Source organism: Capricornis sumatraensis, chromosome 8, assembly GCF_032405125.1.
Source record: "Capricornis sumatraensis isolate serow.1 chromosome 8, serow.2, whole genome shotgun sequence".
Taxonomy (NCBI): Eukaryota; Metazoa; Chordata; class Mammalia; order Artiodactyla; family Bovidae; genus Capricornis; species Capricornis sumatraensis.
The window spans coordinates 63,201,281-63,224,107 of record NC_091076.1 but is presented as its reverse complement, the minus strand read 5'-3'; the positions used below and the strand labels follow the sequence as shown (position 1 = coordinate 63,224,107).

At 40.2% G+C, this 22,827-nt stretch overlaps 1 protein-coding gene across 1 annotated transcript in view; it reads right to left on the bottom strand.

Annotated features, from left to right (window-relative positions):
* Positions 1-137: 137 nt before the first annotated feature.
* The window catches only part of USP32 (ubiquitin specific peptidase 32), a 164,461-nt gene continuing 141,771 nt past the window's right edge, over positions 138-22,827 (bottom strand). The window contains exons 28-36 of the mRNA XM_068977410.1: positions 21,997-22,208; positions 17,395-17,579; positions 16,131-16,217; positions 14,584-14,704; positions 8,630-8,821; positions 5,701-5,989; positions 3,857-4,281; positions 3,321-3,413; positions 138-2,286 (exon numbers count right to left, since the gene is read on the bottom strand). Coding sequence (XP_068833511.1) covers positions 2,113-2,286; positions 3,321-3,413; positions 3,857-4,281; positions 5,701-5,989; positions 8,630-8,821; positions 14,584-14,704; positions 16,131-16,217; positions 17,395-17,579; positions 21,997-22,208 — 1,778 coding nt within the window. The 3' untranslated portion in view covers positions 138-2,112. The remainder of the gene's footprint in view (positions 2,287-3,320; positions 3,414-3,856; positions 4,282-5,700; positions 5,990-8,629; positions 8,822-14,583; positions 14,705-16,130; positions 16,218-17,394; positions 17,580-21,996; positions 22,209-22,827) is intronic.

The following is a 22,827-nucleotide window of genomic DNA, read 5'->3' as shown; positions in this document are numbered from 1 at the left end:
GGTATTCAAATAGGAGAATTAAAACAGGGTCACAGAGAGGAAGGCTAAAGAATTTGACATTTTTGTGTTTACTTGTATAGAGGAAAAAGAGCACACAGATGCATCCACAGTATTTAATTTGTTTGGGTAATAGTTACAGAGAAACAGGTACACTCCATATACAATTACCAATACTTTTTTATACAGTTCATATTTCAGTACATCAACACTATTTTATTTACACTCTATTTATGTACATTAACATCTTTCTAAAGTCAGTGCATTGTCAACAAGTTTTATACAGTAATTTACAAGGTGAATGTAGTTAGTTAATTTAATAAATTTTCTGCTAGTCATGAATTAAAAAAATTAATTACAACCAATGTAACAAACACAGATCAAACAACATTAGTAGATTGTGCTACCTGCTTAAATAAAACATCTGTAAGGAAATTATTTAAAATCTTCCACTTTTTCATGGGACTTGTCCAGTTAGGAATGGACAGATTTTATACACTGAAAATCATGAAACTCTCAAGTCTGCATTTTGTCTGACTTCATTATATTATAGCATTTAGGCCCCTCCTTCCTACTTGCAATTATAGTCTTCTTCTGAATAGGCTTTCAACTCAGCCATTTACCTTTGTAAATCCTCTGAGAACTGGTTAGTAATCGACCTTAGGTATCAAAACACAAATGCTTAATTACATTGGTACCTACTATCTATGAGGAAGGAAGGGTAATGGAATCTGACAGTTAATGAGAATCAACTTCCAGGGTCCAGATGAGTAAAAAAGTGAAATATTTACCTTGAATATATATTTAGAAACAACACAGAAAAAAAATGCTGCCTGAAATAAATAACATTTATATTTTTGTTCCAGTCTTGAATTATTGGAGGATAAAATGAAGTGAGCAAGGAAACATAACTTTTGATGACCAGCACTACTGAAAAAAAGCGAATGGAGATGCAAACAAAACATCTACTTCCTAAATCTCCCAACTGCATTAAAAATACTTATACATTATCAATGTTTGGGATGTATCTTGTTTTTAAATTTAATATGATAGGGGAAAACAACCCCATCAAGTTAATTTATAGCCCTTACAGCCATCAAATATGAACAAGTTTTGAAAAGTTCATCTGCACGTATTCTTTTTTTAAAGTGCAAAACAAAGAAACAAAGAAACAAAGAACAAACAACCACTAACTGCAAAACACCATCTAGCTTTGTGGCCCTGTTCCCTCTCAGACACTGTGCAACGGTGCGTGGAAAGATGGTGTCAATGTCGGCCGTCACTCCCCGCCCACCCCCAGCAGTGGAGGGGTATGTTTTTGAGGGCACTTGAAGTACCCTCAGAGCAAGCTGCCTCTATCTGGAGGGCTATTTTATTTTAGCTGGATCTCCCACGATGCTTTTCTTTTTTCCTACAGGGTCTCCCAACCAAGCCCTGGGGAGAAGGCACGCAGCTCTTGAGAGAGCCTCCTTTCAGACTGACCACTCATATATGTCTCTACTACAATGACACACAACAAAACCAAAAAGCAATGAAGATATAGAAAGAGCGGGAAAATGGTTTCAAAAGTAAACTGAAAAATCTGTGTCCATGCTGTAAGAATCCTTCACACGCCTTCATGATCTCGCTTTCTCCATCGTGTCAGTCGCTACAATGGAATAAAACTTCAGGAAAAAGGAGGTAGCATATCATGTCGTCCCCAGACAACACTACAATTTTTTGTTTTACTTTTGACTCCAAGGAGATTCGTAGTATTCTGTTATGATTATTGGTAAACTATATTCGCTACAGGGTTGTTCATGTCTGGACAAGCACAATTTAGTTCTTATTTGGTCCCAGGTGGCTGGTGCCAAACCCTTTTGTTTACAGGCTAATGGTGGGCTCTGCCTGAAAGCTCTCTACCAGGGAGCTTACGTGAGACACTTCCAAACAAAATTATTACTACTGGTATGTTAACTGCTATTTTAATTAGGGTTTTTTAAACTTTGTGCTTCAGGGTCACAGGATAAAATAAGTACACACTGAGCTTGCCTTTCAGTGATGCTTTTGCCAAATGTCAGCTACAGGGAGTCATCTCCCTCATCACCAGTCTACCTAGCAGCCAGAGTGGCAGCTTCACTGTAACACACAGTACTTTTTGTAATCAGACTCGAAGTCTTCGTCCATGCTGCTTGTGTCTGCCATCTTTTTGCCATCGATCTTTGGCAGAAACTGTGCATAGTCTATCCCCTGCTGCTCATAGAAAAGAATGTAGGCAGAGTCGGTGTCAATTTCATCAGGGTGAAGTTCCTGGAGGAGCAAGAAAAGTCTTTAACAAAAAAGCGGGGCTTCCTTGGTGGCTCAGATGGTAAATACTCTACCTGCAATGTGGGAAATCTGGGTTAAATCTCTGGTGGGGAAGATCCCCTGGAGGAGGGAATGCAACTCACTCCAGTATTCTTGCCTGGAGAATCCCCATGGACAGAAGAGCCTGGCAGGCCCCAGTTCATGGGGTTGCAAAGAGTAAGACACAACCGAGCGACTAAGCACACAGCATACATGCTGACTCTAAATCCTCACCAGGGAAGGGAGGACCAACCCTCTTGCATGACTAAAACTGATTGCTTCCAATCAGCTTAATATTTTGGCTATCTCATACCTGCCCCTAAAATAAGAACCATTATTTTCAATGTTTGGTTTTGGGAAAATATACAGGCCATAGACAAGTCCAAAGAATGATAGAAAACAAAATAACACATTAAATTCTAATAGCTCAAAAGATAATAACTTTTTATCATTAATCAATACCTTCTATTTTTTTCACTATTTTCATTTTCTGCTCTGCATATCACTTTTTTGGGGTGAAGGGGCATGCTGTGTGGCTTGTGGGATCTTAGTTCCCTGACCAGGGATGGAACCCAGGCCCTGACAAGTCTCAGCCACTGGACTGCCAGGGAATTCCCTGCGTGTCACTTATATTCCTTTATGTTGAAGGCATCTATATATGGATTCTAATAGAAACAACTACTTTCTATTCAGGAGAAAGGGCTTCCCTGGTAGCTCAGTGGTAAAGAATCTGCCTGCCAATGCAGGAAACACAGGTTTGATCCCTGGTCCAGGAAGATCCCTTGGAGAAGAAAATAGCTACCTACTCCAGCATACTTGCCTGGAGAATCCCATGGACAGAGGAGCCTGGTGTGCTACAGTCTATGGGGTTGCAAAGAGTAGGACATGACTTAGTGACTAAACAACAATAATTCTGGAGAAAATCCATTATTTCAACAAATGTCTTTTGGATCTGTTGACATTTCTGTTTCTTTTATGAAAAGATCGGGGACATTTACCTTACAGCTGCTGTCATTGTAACAGTACCACTTGCTATTTGGGTTTTTGGCATAAGTGACGTAATGGCCCCCGCCCAGAATTCCTGAATGGCACTGTAAGAGAGAAGAAAGTGGAGGTGTATTAGTAGTTGACAATACTCAGGCCAGGGCAGGTGTAAGGATCCAATCCAAGGAAAAGTGTTTTCCTTCTTCCAAAAACAAACCAAGAAGGAAAACTGAAAATTTTAAAACTTTGAATCTTACCATTCTATTGTTGTAATTATTTCTGGAAAGCAAAACTCCTCAGAAACACACACTTCTGAACGGCTTAAGCCTGTGACTCCACCTAGAAGATTATATGACTGTTCCCTTTATTAAACTGTGAGCATCTTGGATTCTACCCAAAAGGCCAAGATATTTACTGCTAACTTAGTCTATCACCAAGCTCAATGCCTTCCAAATGAGCAGGCTCTGAAAAAATGATGAATGAATGAAGATGAACAAACCAACCACTGAAAAGGTAGATCACTCTAAAAATCATACAAGAAACCACTTACCGAAATTGCATATAGGTTATAAATAGGTTTAACATGAATATCTTCTCTTTGGTCATCAGTAATGTCTTCTTCACTGTGGTTTTCAAGCTGACCATTGCTGTAGCCATTGCCACATGCCTCATGCTCATAAAGGAATCCATTGGCCAAAGCTACTTCGTGGTCTTGCAGGGTAACCAGCTCAGGTTGGCTGCCCCCCAGCATGTGCCCTCGGCTCAAGGCATCAGACAGCTCACAAATGTGGCCAGCCCCATTCTCTTTGCTGGCATCCAAGTTCTCCTTACTACTCGACAATTTGTTTTTGCTGCCGATTTGGGGTAGGCGGAGCCTTCCTTTGCTCCTCCCTAAAGTCCTAGGGCTGCTGTTAGGGCTGCTGTTTTTGCTGGAGGGACAGCTGGTTCCACTTTTTCTTGATGTAGATGGTGAACCTGTGAAAGGGGAGAAAAGATAAATCCAAATGTCACAAGTTAAACCAGCCAACAAAAGCTAACTCTGCAGTCAACTGCACAAGTGTACACAAAAAGGTAAAGACGGGCATCCTGACTGGCGAGGATTTACTCCTATTATGTGGCCAATAAGTTACATTCTTGTCTTCCTCAATGCCAACCCTCTCAAGGCAGCAACGTCCTAAAAACGTGAAGTACAGTTAAGTATGGACGTAGAAAAAGAGCAGAAAGATGATTTAGGGCAGATTCAGTTCAAAATAATATTAGATGAAGGGGTTTGACAAATATGCATTCTTTAGATTAAAAAATATGACCACAAATTATCAAGCACTTATTCCTGCAAAGCATGACATTGGAAACTTTATCATCTCTACCTCTCACAACAATCCTGCAAAGGAGCAGGTCTCAAACAGCTCCTGACTCCCTTATATGCCCTTAAAAATTGTTGAGGATCTTGAGAACTTTTGTTTTTGTGAGTTCCATTTATCAATATTTACCATGTTATATATTTACCATAGTAGAAGTTAAAACTGAGGAATTTGAGAGACACATATATTTCATTGACAATATCACATATATGTTGGCTCTAAGCCAACCTGTGAGAGAATGAGAGTGAAAAGGCAAATATTTAGCTCTGGTGTTTTTCTTTCGGCTGCACTGTATGGCTTGTGGGATCTTTAGTTTCCTTACCAGGGACTGAACTTAGGGCTACAGCAGAGAAAGCGCCAAGTCCTAACTACCAGACTGCCAGGGAATTCCCAAACATTTAGTATTTTTATGAAAACAGTTCTGATCTTCAGAAAGGGTTTCAGGCACCCTCTAGGGGTTTCCCCAAATTTTACTTTGAGAACCTCTGATATAAGCAAACAAGGATGACAACTATCATTCATAATCACCAAATGCCAGGCACTATGTAAAGTGCTTTGCTCTCCATTTTCTTAATAATATTTATTTATTTGGCTGCACTGGATCCTGGTTATGGCATGAGGGACGACCTTCCTTGCAGTGCCCAGACTCAGTAGTGGAGGTGCTTGGGCTTAGTTGTCCTGCAGCAGGTGGGGAGCTTAGTTCCCCCACCAGGCACTGAACCCTGGACCCTTGCACTGCAAGTGGATTCTTAACCCCTAGACCACCAGGGAGGTCTCTACAGTGCTTAATTCTTGATGTATCAATTTCTCACTCTGTGAACTTAGTATTTTCTTCTTTTTATGAATGAGAAAAGAGATTTAGTGAGGATGTATCTCTTGCTAAAACTCACACAGCTCAAATGTAGATAGACCTGAGTCCAGAAGGATCCTGGTACAACCAAGCTGTTGCTCTAGAGTGGAAGACGGAGGGAAACGTGCAGCCTAGAGGGGTCCCAGGAAGGCCGCCCTCCAGAATGCGGCTTGGGCTCCTCACCTTTAGGACTACTGACGATGTTGGCACTCAGTGAGGACGGGCTCTTACTCAGGAGCACGGCGTCTTCCCCAGGGGAGTTCTGAGCATCTGCTTTCTTCACCTCTCCTGCTGGGATCCTGGGCTCAGAGAGGTCATCCCCCTGGGGTGTGAGTGGTTTACGCTGACAGAGAGCTGGGTCCCTCGGCACCAGGAAAGCACTAGGGTCAAAACTTTCACGAGGAAATTTAACAATTTTCTGTGATTTTATCCATCGACCATTTACAAACTGAAATCGTTTGAGATGAATAATCTGGAGAAGAGAAAACAGTTGTAGTAACATGTTCTGAAGACACAAATTACACACTTAAAAAAAAAGTCTAAAACATATGTAAATGTTCCAAAAATATGTCTCCCCCCCGCAAAGAATATATGTTCTTATGTAACCTAGTTAAGAGGCCACTGCCCTTTAGCTATGTGGCTAAAACGGTAATCCCCCTAATTTCATAATCGGTGTAGATCCAAACTCTCTCCCAAATGTCTTCAACATCATAGGAGCCTCTTCTTCCATGTCCTCTGGGCTTGTGACTCATACTGACCTTTACCTCTCTCCAATATCATCCACTCACAAATACACGAGGCTAGAATACTATAGACTGAATCATTTGAAGAAAAGTGAAGGTGTTTTTAACAGCTGAAAGTTACCCAGCCTCCAACAGGAGGCCTCTCCTTTCTTAACATTTCTGTTGGCTATGATCATGGGGTTTCACTGTCCTGAAGAGCATAAGAATCTCCCTCTTCCTTTCTGGCTTCTCTCTTTCTTTTCAAAAGCAATGAATTTCTTCAGGCTTAAACACAATGTTATTATGCTCCCTATCGTAAGCATACTCTTGAGAGTCCCTTGGACTGCAAGGAGATCCAATCAGTCAATCCCAAAGGAAATCAGTTCTGAATATTCACTGGAAGGATTGATGCTGAAGCTGAAACTCCAATACTCTGGCCCCCTGATGTAAAGACCTGACTCATTGGAAAAGACCGATGCTGGGAAAGATTGAGGGCGGGAGAAGGGGACGACAGAGGATGAGATGGTGGGATGGCATCACCGACTTAATGGACATGAGTTTGCTTAAGCTCCGGGAGCTGGTGATGGACAGGGAAGCCTGGCGTGCTGCAGTTCATGGGGTCACAAAAAGTTGGACATGACTGAGTGACTGAACTAACTGATTGTGGGCACAGATATTTGGGTGGCTACCTCTACCCTAAATGCTTAACTACTTACTATTTACATAAAGAGAATCCCTCTCGAAGGGCCATGCTGGTATGTGGATGTAACAAAAGCCCATCAAGCTATCAACATAACATTTACTCCTCATTATTCTTTGTGTTCCATTGCTAAGTCATGTCTGACTCTTTGTGATTCCATGGACTGAACTGTAGCCTGCCAGAGTGATTCCTCTGTCTGTGGGATTTCCTAGGCAAGAATACTGGAGTGGGTTTCCATTTCCTTCTTCAGGGGATGTTCCCAACTCAGGGATTGAACCTGAGTCTCCTGTCTCAAAAACACAGTTTTATAAATGCTGCTACTTCATGATATGTGATATGTTTTATGTGATGGTGATATGAGTATAAATAATTGTCAAAATTCATCAAACTAGATATTTTAAATCTATGAATTTAACTCCATGTTAACTATATACCTCAATCAAAAAAAATACACCTTACCCCTTCCCACCTACCTGTTCTCAAGCCTGTCCCTATGCTCAGCTTCCCATCCCTGTGCTGTGCTTAGTCGCTCAGTTGTGTCTGACTCTTTGCGACTCCATGGACTGTAGCCTACCAGGCTCCTCTCTGTCCCTGGGGATTCTCCAGGCAAGAATAGTGGAGTGGTTGCCATGCCCTCCTCCAGGGGATCTTTCCAACCCAGGGATCAAACCCAGGTCTCCAGAATTGCAGGCGGATTCTTTACCAGCTGAGCCACCAGGGAAGTCCATGAATATTGAAGTGGGTAGTCTATCCCTTCTCCAGGGATCTTCCTGACCCAGGAATTGAACTGGGGTCTCCTGCATTTCAGGTGGATTCTTTACCAGCTGAGCTACCAGGGAAGCTATCTCTGGAGCTAGCCAATCCCTGTTAGCAATTTCTTGTGCTTCCTTCCCTAGGGAGTTGTTCTTGTCTACATTCAGTCTCACAGAGTGGTAGGAAGAAGATATGAATAAAAAAATAGACACAAGGTCTGGTTATCGATATGATTTCCTCCCTTACGGAAAAAAGCTTTCTTAAATGAATAGGAAGAACTGACACTTCCAACTCTTGACAATCAACAGGAGAGGCTCCTAATCCATGAATGAAGAAGGCAGAAGCGCATCAAATTGGAAAGAACATATTAGCCCTCGTGTACCTGGTGCACACACATTTAATTCGGCGGTGTCTGCGCCTATATGACCAAGCACAGCGGGACTGGAGGCTCAGGCTCCCCTGCTCTTCTACAGTCTGTAAAGCGCGAGCCTCAAGCTTCCTCTCTCCCTAGAGCTAAAAGTGCTTCCACCTTCTCCTGAAGTTCAGCCTCACCAGGCTTTACCACTTGGGGCACTTCTCGCACATCTCCCTCAACTGCAGTTACTGGTCCATATGACTGGGGGCTGCACCCTCTTTAGGATACAAAACTAGTAAATGTCTGTAGGACAATTCAGGTCTGCATACACCAGCAAAAATGCTTTATGTATGTAAATATTTGGTTGAACTGCATGGCTTATGGGATCTTAGTTCCCTTAGTTACCAGGGACTGAATTGCCAATGAAAGTGCCGAGTCCAAAACACGGGACTGCCAGGGAATTCCCAGCAAAAGCATTTTAAACACTGTGGCAAGAAACATTATTCTCAAAAATTCTTCTTTGTTCACAGCTTCTTTCCTTCAAGCTAGACTGCTACTCTCAGAGGTGAGGCTGTGACATACCAGGATGGGGGGAAGCCTCCAGAGATCCAGCTTCTTGGTTGCCAGGCAGTGGGTCTTACACTTGGAGCAGTAGTACATCTCGTTCTCCCCCAGCTCCTCCTCGCTGGTGAAAGCTCGGAGACAGCTGTCCAGGTTGATGGGCTCAGCTTGTGCACGCCGACTCTGTTCCACACTCTCGTGCTCATCTACCACCTGCAGGTGGAGGAAACAAGAGGAACGGGAGAAGGGGTAGGAGGGAGTTTAGAATGGTCACCTGCTCTGCATCATCCTCTTGGTGACTCAACCTCATTTACTTTACTTTAAAATACAACCAAACCAGAGTCTGAGCAAAGAGAGCATTTGTACATTTATTCCCAGATATTACATCAATAACATCTTTGATCAAATTTCTACTTAAATGACCATAGCTTTTTGGGAAAAATTTCTGCATGCTACTAAATGACAAAAACAAAACCAACAAGGACTGCCTGTTTACTTTACAATTTTGAAATCCAAAAACAGCTTATATACGGGCTGGCTTTCAAGTCAAGGGTGTTGAGGTTAGGACATTTATTTTTTTAACAGGGACAGGGGACATTATTAGTATGCTGCAGGCTCTACAGAGGCTATGAGAAATAATATCACCGGAACACAGAGGCCAGACCTGGATTAAATAAGAAAGGGTACAGACAAACTCACCTTGAGAGGACAGTCACCAGAGCGTTAAAACCCAAAGCCACAATCATTTGCATGTTGATGCCAAGTCGTAACACAAGAGTTATCAAAACACCATGTGTATGCTGAAGAGCAGCTAAGCCCGTGCGCCACAACTATTGAGCCTGTGCTCAAAACCCTGGGAGCTGTGACTACTGAAGCCCTCGCGCCCTAACTCCTGTGCTCTGCAACGAGAAGCCTCTGCCATAAGCCCGAGCACCGCAACTGGAGAAAAGCCTGAACAGCAATGAAGACACGGCACAGCCAAAATAAATAAATAAACAAAATTATGAATATAAAAAAACACCATGTGTTTCATTACCTGTCTCTTGCCTCTTGGTGCTTTTTTATTTGACATGGTTAACAAAAGGAATAGCAGACTCAAAAAAACCTGATTTTGCTAAGACCTGCCCAGACCTCTGTGGTCCTATTAACCAGCATGCTAGGCTCTGAAGCAAGGAGGAGGTCAACACGAGGAAGGAGGTGGCGTGGGAATCAGGAGGAAGGAGACACTGAGGGGCCTAGGATGCAACAGCAAGAAATTTTCCCTCTGCCATTCTTGGCTGCCACTTAGAAACCAATTAGGAACCACGGCGGGTGAGGCACACATTGCATGACTATGAATGACCGTGAGACCACACACAGGGATCACATCCCAGGGTGGAGCCCGGACAAGCACAACAATGAATGGCTCTTTTTGGCAAAGGTCATACTCAGGTCCCTTCACCCTACTTGTTACTCCTCCCTTCCAGAGGTGAAATGGTTCTCTTTGCCCGAGGCAATTTCCCTCCAGTTTTCCTTCCTGAGCTCTCAGTTTAGAACAGCTTTCAGGTGTGACTTTTTCCCTGCATGAGATGGCTGAGTCAGAGGCTGTCAAATGTTTATATAAACTATCAAGGTTGGGGTTTGATCATGCAATGAAGAGTTTAGCATTGCATCACCAATCATTTCTAAAAAATTTATTTGAAAATGGGGAACTTCAAGGAAAACTCTTTCAGAAAGGAAATCTGGATTGACCTTGAGTCACTGGCTTCTGACACTTTCCCAGGGAAAACTGACATGCTTCAGAAGGAAACATGCTATATCATGGTGGTTAGAATCAGAGTAGAAAAAGAGGTATGCAGGGAAGGTCATGTGCACACTGCTCTATTTAAAATGGATAACCAACAAGGACCTATTGTATAGCACAGGGAATTCTGCTCAGTTACACACCAGCCTGGATGGGAGGAGGGTTTGGGGGAAAATGGATTACATGTGTAGGTATGACTGAGTCCCTTCGCTGTTCACCTGAGACTACCACAACACTCTTAATTGACTATATCTCAGTACAAAATAAAAAGTTTAACGTTTAGGGGAAAAAAGAAAAAGAGGTATGTCAAATATAGTACTGTCTCTTTTCTCACAGCCAGTTAAACATTATCTATATTATCTCTACCAGGGATGCTTTATGGCCAACCACAAATTACAGTAAGCAGGTAAAGAATGTTGACTTTTACTGACTATATTTTCTATATAACACACAGGCTAGACAGCTGGAAGAGACAGGAAGGAATGAGAAAATTGATGAAAAAACATATCTGCAGATGACAGTGATTTTTATTTATTAATAAAATTTCCCCTTGGGATCTAGCCCCAGATTCTCTATAATTACTCAAATAGTCTAAATTACTTATTGGCACCCTCTTCCTTTATTTTTCTCTAAGTTGCCTGAAAGCTCATCCTTAGCCCAAAACATAAAGTAATGAAGTAATAGCTTTCATACATTATAAGACTATTAGAAAAAGAGAAGATCTAAGAAGTAATATAGTTTAATTTTCTATTAATGAATATGAGATTCAAACAGGGAAAAATTTAAAAGAATAAGAACAACTGCCTATTTTTTTCCCTCCTTATCAAATAAAACATTCATGTAGAAATTTTGGAAAGCAGTAAAAAAAGTTAAAAGGCAGGACACCTTATAAAGGCAAACCGTCAAAATATTGGCAGATTTTCTTCAGCCCTTTTTATATGATATTTTTCAGGATATGCAATTTTATATCTTACTTTATAAAAAACTTCACATGATATTATTAGTATCTTTCCATGTATGGTGGTGTAAAAACTTCTGGTGATCATCATTTTCGGTGATTGCATAGTATTTTATCCAATCATTATACCATGCTTTATTTAACCACTCCTCTAATGTGAGAAAAATACAAGTTGCTTCTAGTTTTTTTTAACTACTTTAACAAATGCTATGATGAAATTTGTCAGCAAATCAAGAGTATTTCCCTAGGATAAACTCTTAAAAGGGAAATTACTAGAATAAAAAACATAAAACATATATTTTACGGGGCCATATGAATAATCTCAAGTTTGAACCATGATATCTCTTTTGTCTAAGTGACTCTCCAAGCACATGCAGAGGCCACATGTAGGAAGATATGAGTCATGTGGCCCCATTCCCCAGAAAGGAAGGATATCTCACCAGCAGCTTGGTTTCCATGGTACCCTAAAAGCATCACTGAAAATGGAAGTGGAGTGAGATTTAACAGGTCACACAGGTCCTTCTTCCTGTAAGTTAGGATGTCCTCTAGAGTTTTTCAGATTGCACACTGGGATTCTTAAAAAGGGAAGGAGATTTACAGCCAAATAGTTTTTCATCTTTGACAGGAGTATCTTGTCACAGTAATGTCCTGTCAGATTCTGTGCTAACAAAGATTTAAGAATCTTTCAGTTGCTAAAATTTTCCCTCTTCAAAGGAAGTGTGGTGGAGGTTACTGAATTAACCTTGCTCCAATGAGCAAAATCTGCCAAAACATCAACTTCTCTGCAGCTTCCTTTAGCCCAGTGATCTTTCATTTGCCAAGTGTCCATAAAGAATACTCATTCTTGGTTAGTGAGAGCCTGAGGGTGTGTGGGGGCATAGTTAGGGTTCCAAACAGGGAATCTGGTCTGGAACTGGGAGTTCCGCCACTCCTCAACAGCACAGAAAGACAGAAAAGACCATAGAGAACAGACTGTGGTGGCCAAGGGGGTGAAAAAAGGTTGGGAGGTTTGAGATTTAGTTCAGTTCAGTCGCTCAGTCGTGTCCAACTCTTTGCGACCCCATGAACTGTTGCATGCCAGGCCTCCCTGTCCATCACCAATCCCCTGGAGTTCACTCAAACTGAAGTCCATCAAGTCGGTGATGCCATCCAGCCATCTCATCCTCTGTCGTCCCCTTTTCCTCCTGCCCCGAATCCCTCCCAGCATCAGAGTCTTTTCCAGTGAGTCAACTCTTCTCATGAACTGGCCAAAGTACTGGAGTTTCAGCTTTAGCATCATTCCTTCCAAAGAACACCCAGGAGTGATCTCCTTTAGAATGGACTGGTTGGTTAGCAGACGCCAACTATTATATATAGAATGGATAAATGACAAGGTCCTATTGCATAGCACTGGGCACTGTAGTCAGTACCCTGATTATAAACCATAATGGGAAAGAATGTATACATGTATAAGTAAATCACTTTGCTGGACACCAGGAACACAACACTGTAAGTCAACTATATTAAAAAAAAAAAAAAGAAAATTTAATTTTCATTACTACCTTATCTAAAGGGAATGTATTAAGAAACAGCGAAGGAAATTTCCATCAAGAGTCATATAAATGCAAAACCCACTACATTTCTTCATGTGACTAAAACATTGCCGTTGATTCTGTTCCTTTTACTTCTCAATCGGATTCTTCCTATCTCTACACACAAGCTATCTAGTCAATCTTCCCTTCAAACATTTTTGCATTTGGAGTTAGTGGAGTTAGTATTCTCTTGGAAGTTTTATTTTCAAAATTGAAGAACTGCTCTGGCCTGAGAGTGGCAGTAGAGGAATGCTAAGTGTGAAGAAGAGGCATGGAGATGTACTCTTAGGTGCCCCATTTTGAAACAGTCAATCCTTTCTCTAATTATTCTGACCACTATGTCTATTAAAGGTGGCAGCTATGTCCCTGGAATGCATTTGAGCTAAGTAATAGTGGTTACCAAATGCTGTCACTTCAATATATCATCTTACTTATGCCCAAACTTTGGTTTCAAGATGTACTATTAACATTTTCTTTACTTTCTTGGGCTCCAAAATCACTGCAGATAGTGACTGCAGCCATGAAATTAAAAGACATTTGCTACTTGGAAGAAAAGCTATGACAAACATAGACAGCATATAAAAGCAGAGACCTTATTATGCCAACAAAGGTCCACCTAGTCAAAGCTATGGTTTTTCCAGTCGTCATGTACGGATGTGAGAGTTGGACCATAAGAAGGCTGAGTGCCGAAGAGTTGATGCTTTTGAACTGTGGTGTTGGAGAAGACTCTTGAGAGTCCCTTGGACTGCAAGGAGATCAATCTAGCCAATCCTAAAGGAAATCAGTTCTGAATAATCATTGGAAGGACTAATGCTGAAGCTGAAGCTCCAGTACTTTGGCCACCTGAGGTGAAGAGCTGACTCATTAGAAAACACCCTGATGCTGGGAAAAACTGAAGGCAGGAGAAGGGGAGGACAGAGGATGGCCTCACTGGATGGACAGTGGATGGCCTCACTGACTCAACTGACATGAGTTTGAGCAAGCTTGGGAAGATTGTGAAGGACAGGGAAGTCTGGCATGCTGCAGTCCATGGGGTCAAAAAGAGTTGGACATGACTGACTGAACAACAATAATACAATTAACTCGTGGTGTGTGTGTGTTGTGTGTATGTGTGTGCAGTCCATGGGGTCGAAAAGAGTTGGACATGACTGACTGAACAACAACAATACAATTAACTCATGTTTTTTTTTGTGTGTGTGTGTGTGTGTGTGTGTGGTGGGGGGTGCTCAGTCATGTCCAACTCTTTTTGACCCCATAAACTGTAGCCCATGAGGCCCCTTTGTCCATGGAATTTTTCCAGGCAAGAATACAGGAGTCGGTTGCCATTTCCCACTCCAGGGGATCTTTCTGACCCTAGAATCGGACCAGAGTCTCTTGGGTCTCCTGCATGGGCAGGCAGATTCTTTACCGCTAGTGCCATCTGTGAAGCCCCACAATTATCTCTACAAGTGGGAAAACTGAAACCACATAATCATGCTAATATATCTAAGTGCCACAGAGAATATCAATGAATATTTGTCTGGTTATTTAAATTATCTGAAAATAGAAACAGCATGATACAGTTAAGCTGGGGAAGATTTTACATATATTTTACATACAAAAAAAGTATATATTTTTATTCACATATAAAAACTGCCATCTTATGGTGACTTGGAGTACTTACCCTTTCCTGTGATGTTTGATAGCGGAGGTGAAGGGCTGTGGGGTCCCAATCCACAGCAATATAGGCATTTCCAATGAAAGCCCTGTCTTCCCCACAATCAATTTTACAGCCTCTGCAAAATCTAAAGGGGGGAAAAACAATCTACTGAGGAAAGAATAACTAAGGAGTCCAAATTTTGTTTATCAAAATTAATTATCCCTGGGAATTCCCTGGTGGTCCAGTGATTAGGACTTCGTGCTTACACTACCATGTCCCAGGGGTTCCATCTCTGGCCGGGAAACTAAGATCCTGCAAGTCATGGCCAAAAAATAAAAAATTCTTTTTCTACTTCTCTACTTTCCTTCTTGGGCATCGCAATTTGTCATGGGCTTCTAACTTCAGACTGATAAATGCATGAATATGTGTTAGTAATTATTATTCATTCAGTGAATCACACTTAACACTTCTCAAATCTTTAGTTTTTCAAGGCATTTGATAACCAATTGTTAATCCACATGAATATGTGAAACTTCATGGCAAATAAATGATATGGGAAGTGGATATCTGAGATAATTTACCTCTCATGAAATTCTAAATTTACTTAATGCTTGAAGTTAGGACAACTTAGGGGGCATGCTGCTGCTGCTGCTAAGTCGCTTCAGTCGTGTCCGACTCTGTGCGACCCCATAGACGGCAGCCCACCAGGCTCCCCCATCCCTGGGATTCTCGAGGCAAGAACACTGGAGTGGGTTGCCATGTCCTTCTCCAGTGCATGAAAGTGAAAAGTGAAAGCGAAGTCACTCAGTCATGTCTGACTCTTAGCGACCCCATGGACTGCAGCCTACCAGGCTCCTCCATCCATGGGATTTTCCAATGCCTATTTCCTTGTTTGTCAAATAGCATATTAAATACATATAAAATTTATGAGTGGGTAGGAACCATGACACGGAGAAGGCAATGGCACCCCACTCCACTACTCTTGCCCGGAAAATCCCAGGGACAGGGGAGCCTGGTGGGCTGCCGTCTATGGGGTTGCACAGAGTCGGACACGACTGAAGCGACTTAGCAGCAGCAGCAGCAGGAACCATGACAAAGGCCGTGGCTTTACTGCCGATACAACTCAAGTTTGCTAAGGCTATTACAGTTCTCTGAAACCTGACTTCAGCACTCAGGCATTTTCCAAGCTGGAACACTAATGACTAATCAATCTCTATAACTTTTCTTAAAAACAAAAATAGACTTCCAATAAGGTCTAGTAAATAGAATATGTTTTACCGAACTCAGAATTGCTAAACTGATTTATAAGGAGCAGAAGGTATTGAATGATAAATGTTGATCATCAACTATGAATCTGATGAGGATTGTAGAGTTAACAAAATCAGCTAAGTCTCAAGAGCAAAACTTAGCTATAGACCTCACAGGGAAGAGATGAATGAAGAACTCCTAAGTTTATTTCAAGCTTCCCATTACTACTTATTACGTCTAAAAATTGGAAAGCTTATGAAAAAGGTATAATATCTGAAGCTGCAATTCTACTAACATTTTTCTTTTGCAGAAGGTGACTTTACCTGTACCATGGGCACCAAGCACAGGAGTTCCCATCTTTCTGCACAACTCGTAGAGTAAATGGATACTGATAACCCATACTGTCATCACTGAAACAGAACATAAAGAGTGTAAGAAACATTTCTTATCTGGAGTCTCTTTCATCTTCTCTGAAGTAACCTTAAAAAGGGGCATCTGTCAGAGCAGTATGCTCACAATGACAGTTCCATGCTGGTTATCCTAACCCATTAACTTCAGCCCTGCACAGCTGTACTCAGGGCTCCTTGTTTGTAGAGGGGAAACACAGCAGACTGCCAGATGTCTCTGACAGAGTCCATGTGGTCCACGGAGATTTCATAAAATAAGCTAATCATGAGATCGAATGCTAGTTATCTTTCAGTCCTAATTCTATCAAAAGATTTAATTCACATTAAACCAGACTCCTCCTATGACAAGACCACGGATATAACACAGGAGAGTGAAAGGTCACAATGGTTTCAGAGGAGTTGACTGACTATATATTTACAAGCTTCTTTAATCAGAATCCCTGATGTGGTACATGACAGACATCCCTTTTTCCTTGTCTTAACTATCTAAAGCTATAAGCTATATAACATATTTAGAATAATGTCTTAACTGTGTGATAGCTTTATGAGTTCTCCGACTATAAAAAAAAAAAAAAAAACAAAACTATTCATCCTTGCCCCAGTAAGAAGCAATACAAAGAATATAACATAAGAGCAATATACTTTATGGATCATTTGGCAATTTGTAGTGGCTATTACATGACTGCTAAAGGTAATGAAACTGTGATAAGGACTCATGGTTGTAAGGGCAACCATTGTAAGGGCAAGAATGAGTATTATGCCTGTCACAGCAGTTCCCATCTTTCTGTCTAATTCGTTGACTGAATGATTATGGATAGCCCATGTTGTCCAGTATCATGTCAGTGATAACTAGGTCAATGGCAAGTAAGGAATGCAAAGAAAGATAAAGAGATAAAACAGCCAGGTAAAACTCCGGCACAGAACTGTACAACAATTCTCTTCTAAAAAATTTCTTTATTACAATACTTGCCAGAAAGACTTAGGTAAGAGATTGTAAGGGTTATAGGACTCTGGAATGTCTAGGTGGTGAAAGGAAGGTGTAGCGTCTCTCCTACTCAGAAAACCAAAACAAATAAATGGTTGAACTGTAGTGAGTCCTATAAATCACCCAGAATAAACATAAATTCTCCTTTTTCTACATTTGGAAACTGTAGATCTAGGAAGATGCCCAGAGACTCACCAATCCTGAGCATGATTACTAGCTTCCTGAGGTGGGAGTGGGCTGGCTAATCGTGACACTTGAATCCAAACTGCATCATACAGGTCTTTCTTCCGGGTATGCACAGTACATGGAACAATCAAAGGCATTCCAAAAAGGCTGGGGCGATTCTTCTGAGATGACAGGAAATACAGTTCTGTCCTCATCTGTAAGTACAAACAAGAGAAGAGTGAGCTGAGAAGAAGCCTCTGATTCCTCTCTTTTGTTCTTCTAGGACTGCCCCGAACAGGCATCACTACCATTTTCAAATCAGTCACTGTCACACTTCTCTTTATTTACAGAACTATCTTTTATTAAAATGTGAAGAGAATTGTTATTCAAAGTGGAGACACTGAAGGGGTGCCAATTTCAGAGTTGCTCTCTATCAAACTTGGGTTTTCAGCATATAATATTTTCAAATTACATAGTTTGCTCTGATAAACATTTCTCACATACACTGAATCATATATAAAAGTTTTTTAAATCATATTTTAATTATATGATGGAATAAAAGGTAAACTTTTGAAATGTTTGGTCTGAGTATGTTAAAGGAGATTTTTATCACTTCTTAACACATGAGATACTGCACAGAATTAGCCTGGAAATGGTGACTTAAAACAAAAGTTTAGTATAATAGAAAAGCTGCTGGGAGTTAGTTACAGGATTATTCAAAAAATCTGCTGAGCACCTGGACATTTAATTCTTTAAATTTGAACTTTATGTAGTAGAAAAGCTAAGCCAACAACTTATAAACTCACTAGTTTTCTACGTGGAAGACTCTTATTTCAGATCCCCAAGTATTTTATTTTGCTGTTATTCACTTAAGATTATTAGCTAAATACATGATTTTAAGACCCCATTTCATGTACTGGTGGTTATATTATTATAAGACCTATAGAAAGCAGACATAGTTCAGAACTATTTTTTAAAAATCAAAACTTTGATTAGTTTTTCTCTCCTTATTATACCCTTCTTCCACTCCAACTCTCAGTAGATGACTTATGTTACTAAATAACTGAGATCATTTAAACAACCATCTCTTTCCTCTACTCTCCTCAGTGTCATTTCCTTTCTAAACTCCTATGATTCTCCTCCTCTCGGAGGTAACTTCTTCCAGGGCCCTGTGGCCTATACCTCCCAAACCTGCTCGCTTCTTCATGGGATAATGCTCCCAGCTTTACTGTACGGGAATCTTTCTTTGGTTCTATCCTAACAACTTCTTTAATCTGAAAAATCTCACTTGACCTAACTGTGCTAAATTCTTGCCCTATTTCTTTACTTGGTTACTAGGCCAAACTTTTCAGTTTTCATTCTTTCCAATGTCTCTAGTCCATGTAGCCACTTCTTTCTTTCCTTTTTTGAACTTGACTTCTCTTTAGTAGTTGTGTCAACACAACACTATTATTTCTCCCTTTATTCTCTGATATTCTTGCTTATGTTACCTTGCCTTATTCCTCTTCTTTTTCTATCTTGTAGAAGGGAGTAGAAGACAAATAAACTATTTTCAAAGTAATTCAATCATGAGATCAAAGTGTCTGAAAAAAGAAGGTGGCAACGAAAATGAAGGAAAATGGTAAATTCAAGTAGTATTTTGAAAGAAGAATTTAAAAGGCATGATATACTACACATAGAGTTTCAGAAGAAAAGGGGGGAAAAAATCTAAGAACATCTCTAGCCTTGAGCCTTTAACATGGAAGGATGGCATTGCCTTTCACATAATGAGAAAGGGAGTTGACTTGGGACAGATGGTAAAATCGATTTTCAGTTCAGTCGTTCAGTCATGTCCGACTCTTTGAGACCCCAAAATTGCAGCACGCCAGGCCTCCCTGTCCATCACCAACGCCCGGAGTTCACTCAAACTCATGTCCATTAAGTCGGTGATGCCATCCAGCCATCTCATCCTCTGTTGCCCCCTTCTCCTCCTGCCCCCAATCCCTCCCAGCATCAGAGTCTTTTCCAATGAGTCAACTCTTTGCATGAGGTGGCCAAAGTACTGGAGTTTCAGCTTCAGCATCATTCCTTCCAAAGAAATCCCAGGGCTGATCTCCTTTAGAATGGACTGGTTGGATCTCCTTGCAGTCCAAGGGACTCTCAAAAGTCTTCTCCAACAACACAGTTCAAAAGCATCAATTCTTCAGCGCTCAGCTTTCTATACAGTCCAACTCTCACATAGATTTTAGGCACTCCCCAAAGAAGCTACTAGATTATGAAGTAAACTGGAAACAGGGAACTGGTTAAAAGGTAAAAATTTAGAGCAGACTTTATGGTCCAATAATTACAAAAAAATCTGTATATAATGCTTTAAGCACTTACCAACCACTTTATATAACATACATGATAGATGAAGGGAGCTGTTTTGTAGGAAAGATTTTTTAAAAATACATCAGAGTTCTTAATATTTAATCTGATAATGCTTTGTTTAAAGAAATGGGGAAATGCACGAATCACCCCAATGATCTTAGCTGATGGGACTGTGCTTAAACAAGATTTAAGCTGCACTTAAACAAAATTCTAAGACACAAATATATCCCTTAATTCTCTAGGATGTTTACTCAAACAACCCTGTCTAGAAAATGATCCATAGAGCATCATCTACATGGTCAGAAAAATCACTTTAACTTGGGAGTTACTAATTCAAAGGGAAAATGTACATTTCAAAGAATTATCACAAAGTAATTAGCTGTGTAATCACCGATCAGGTCAAGAAGCAATTCGGTCAGCACTCCAAAGCCTTCCTCGAGCTTCCTCCTAAAGGTAACAGTTTTTCTGAATTTTATGGTAATTATATCTTTGCTTTTCTTTGTTTTATACCCTATGAATAATAAACAGTAAATTTCATCTTCCCTGTCTCTAACATTTTATTTATAAATATATTATTTCTTTTTTTTTTGTTTCTGACTTCTTTCTTGCATTATTTTTATGAGATTCATTTATGTTGGGAATAAGTATAAATTCACTCATTCTCAATGCTGCATAACATTCTATGACTACGACTCAACTGCCTTACCCTTTCTGCTACTAATGGACATTTAAAAAAACACAAAATAGAATGGTGGAATTATATATCTTCAGTTAGAAAACTTAGTTTTCCAAGTAGCTGTATTAATGTGCACTCATCAGCAGTGTATGAGAGCTCTTGTTGGTAATATGAGTTACAAACATCTTCTACTCCATGGCTTGCCTTTAATTCTTTTAGTGATGTCTTCTGATGAAACTGAAGTTCTTAGTTTTAATGATGTCCAATTTAACAATCTTTCCTCTTATATTTAGTGCTTTCTGTGTCCTACTGAAGAAGTTTACCCCCCTAAACCAAGGCCATGAACATATTCACCTTTGTTTTGCTTTCATATTTAACTCTACAGTCCACCTGCAACTGATTTTTATGTGGTGAGATGTAGGTATGTCAAGTTTCATATGGATACCCAATTATCCCAGGACCATTTACCAAATGAGTTGTCTTTTATTGCTCTGTAACGCCATCTTTGTTATAAATCAAGTGCCCAAACATGTGTGAACCTGTTTGGGGGCTATTTTATTTCATTGGTCTATTTGCCTTTTCTCATACCAATATCACAATGTCTCAAATATCACTGTTTAATAAAATCATGATATCTGATAGTTCAATTCCTCATTCTTTGTTCTTCAAGACTGCTTTGGTTATTTTAGTGCTTTGCGCTTCCATATATTAGAATCAGCTTATGAAGTTATACACACACAAGTATAACACACAGAGTTTGCATTTTTATTGGGACTGTGTTTTGAATCTATAGATCTGTTTGTGGAGAATTGTTATTTTTGAAATATTGAGTCTTCTAATCCATGAGTGCATGCTCTGTTGCTTCAAGCATGTCCAACTCTTTGTGACCCTATGGACTGTAGCCCTCCAGGCTCCTCTGTCCATGGGATTCTCCAGGCAAGACTACTTGAGTGGGTTGCCATCCCATGGACATAGTCTATTTCTTCAAACTGAGTCTTAATTTCTAGCAATACTATTTTATTGTTTTCTACATAGGTATCTTGTATATATTTTTTAAAGTTTATTTTCAGGTATTTACAAGTTGCAAGAGGCAAAAAGGATTCTCTCCTAAAACCTGTGGAGGGGCACAACCATGTTGATGCCTTGATTTCAGACTTCCGGTCTTCAGAACTGTGAAAGAATTAATTTCTGTTGTTTTAAGCCACCAAGTTTGTGCCAATTTGCTACAGCAGTCCTAGGAAACAACTTGTCTTGCCTAGGAATCTTCTTGTTTCTCCCTCCAAAACAAACAAAACTTTATCTAAGGCATCCACACTTATAGGGTAACGAAGATGTACACGCTGACATGAACATATAGAAGTCACAAACTTTCTAGAGACAACAGTATTCCGATGCACCAGCTGTCTTGTTGCTGCTTAATGTGAGTGAGGAATATCATTTCCTATGTAGGCTGTCAGATGTGATACTAGATCCTGGCTGTAATCACTTAGAACAGCATACACAACACACTGAAAGTGCACACACTGAAGATGTTGCCAAGGCAGAAACTGCTGTTTCATAAATAGCACTGGCAAGACCAAAAGTAATTTGCCTAACATTAAACTAACCATTTTCCGGTGGACTGCAATGATGTAGCCTGTAAAGGAACTGTCAGGAAGAGATGGCATATGACCATTCACCATTCCATTTGTGAAGTTTTTCTCAGTTCCACATGGCACAACAGTGTTTGGCATTCCATTGGGAATGAATATTGGTCGAGGCAGGTCCCCGTTGGTGGTCAGGGTGAACATTCCGTTTGTAGATGGGGAGGAGGAGAAATCTACAAATTCAAAGGTAAGCACAGCATCATAAGTTTGTCTTTTGCTCTTTATCTTTGCTCTTTTCTCAAACATTGCTTGGACCCAGACCACTGACAATCTCTTTTAACATAGGACCAGAAGTAATCATAGGTCAAATAATTCTAGATTAACTGGGAGATTTTCATTTTATAATTTACTTTTATTACTAATACTTTTGATTAAATGACTAAACAAGAGTAAGTGCTAGAAAGAGTAAGTGGAATTTTTACAACAATCTTTATCAGTCCTATGTTGTGGCATGAAAATAGTTCTGCTTTTCTTTTTCTTATCCTCAAAAAATTCATTTCTCCATGTAGTCTCTAGCCAGATATTTTACAAACATTTTATTTTTAAAAACACCTGCAGAGAACTCCCATCTGCTCCCTGCCCCCACACAAGCACAGTCTCCCCCATTAGCACTCTCCCCCACCAGAATGAAACATTTGTTATAACTGATGAAAGAGGTTGCTTTTTATTTTTATTTATTTATTTTTCTTTTTTTTTCTCCCCCTCCCCAAGAGGTTGCTTTTTAAATTACAAATGCATTTTCTTAGTTTTACTAGCCACAGTTCAAATGCTAAACAGTTGTGACTATTGGAT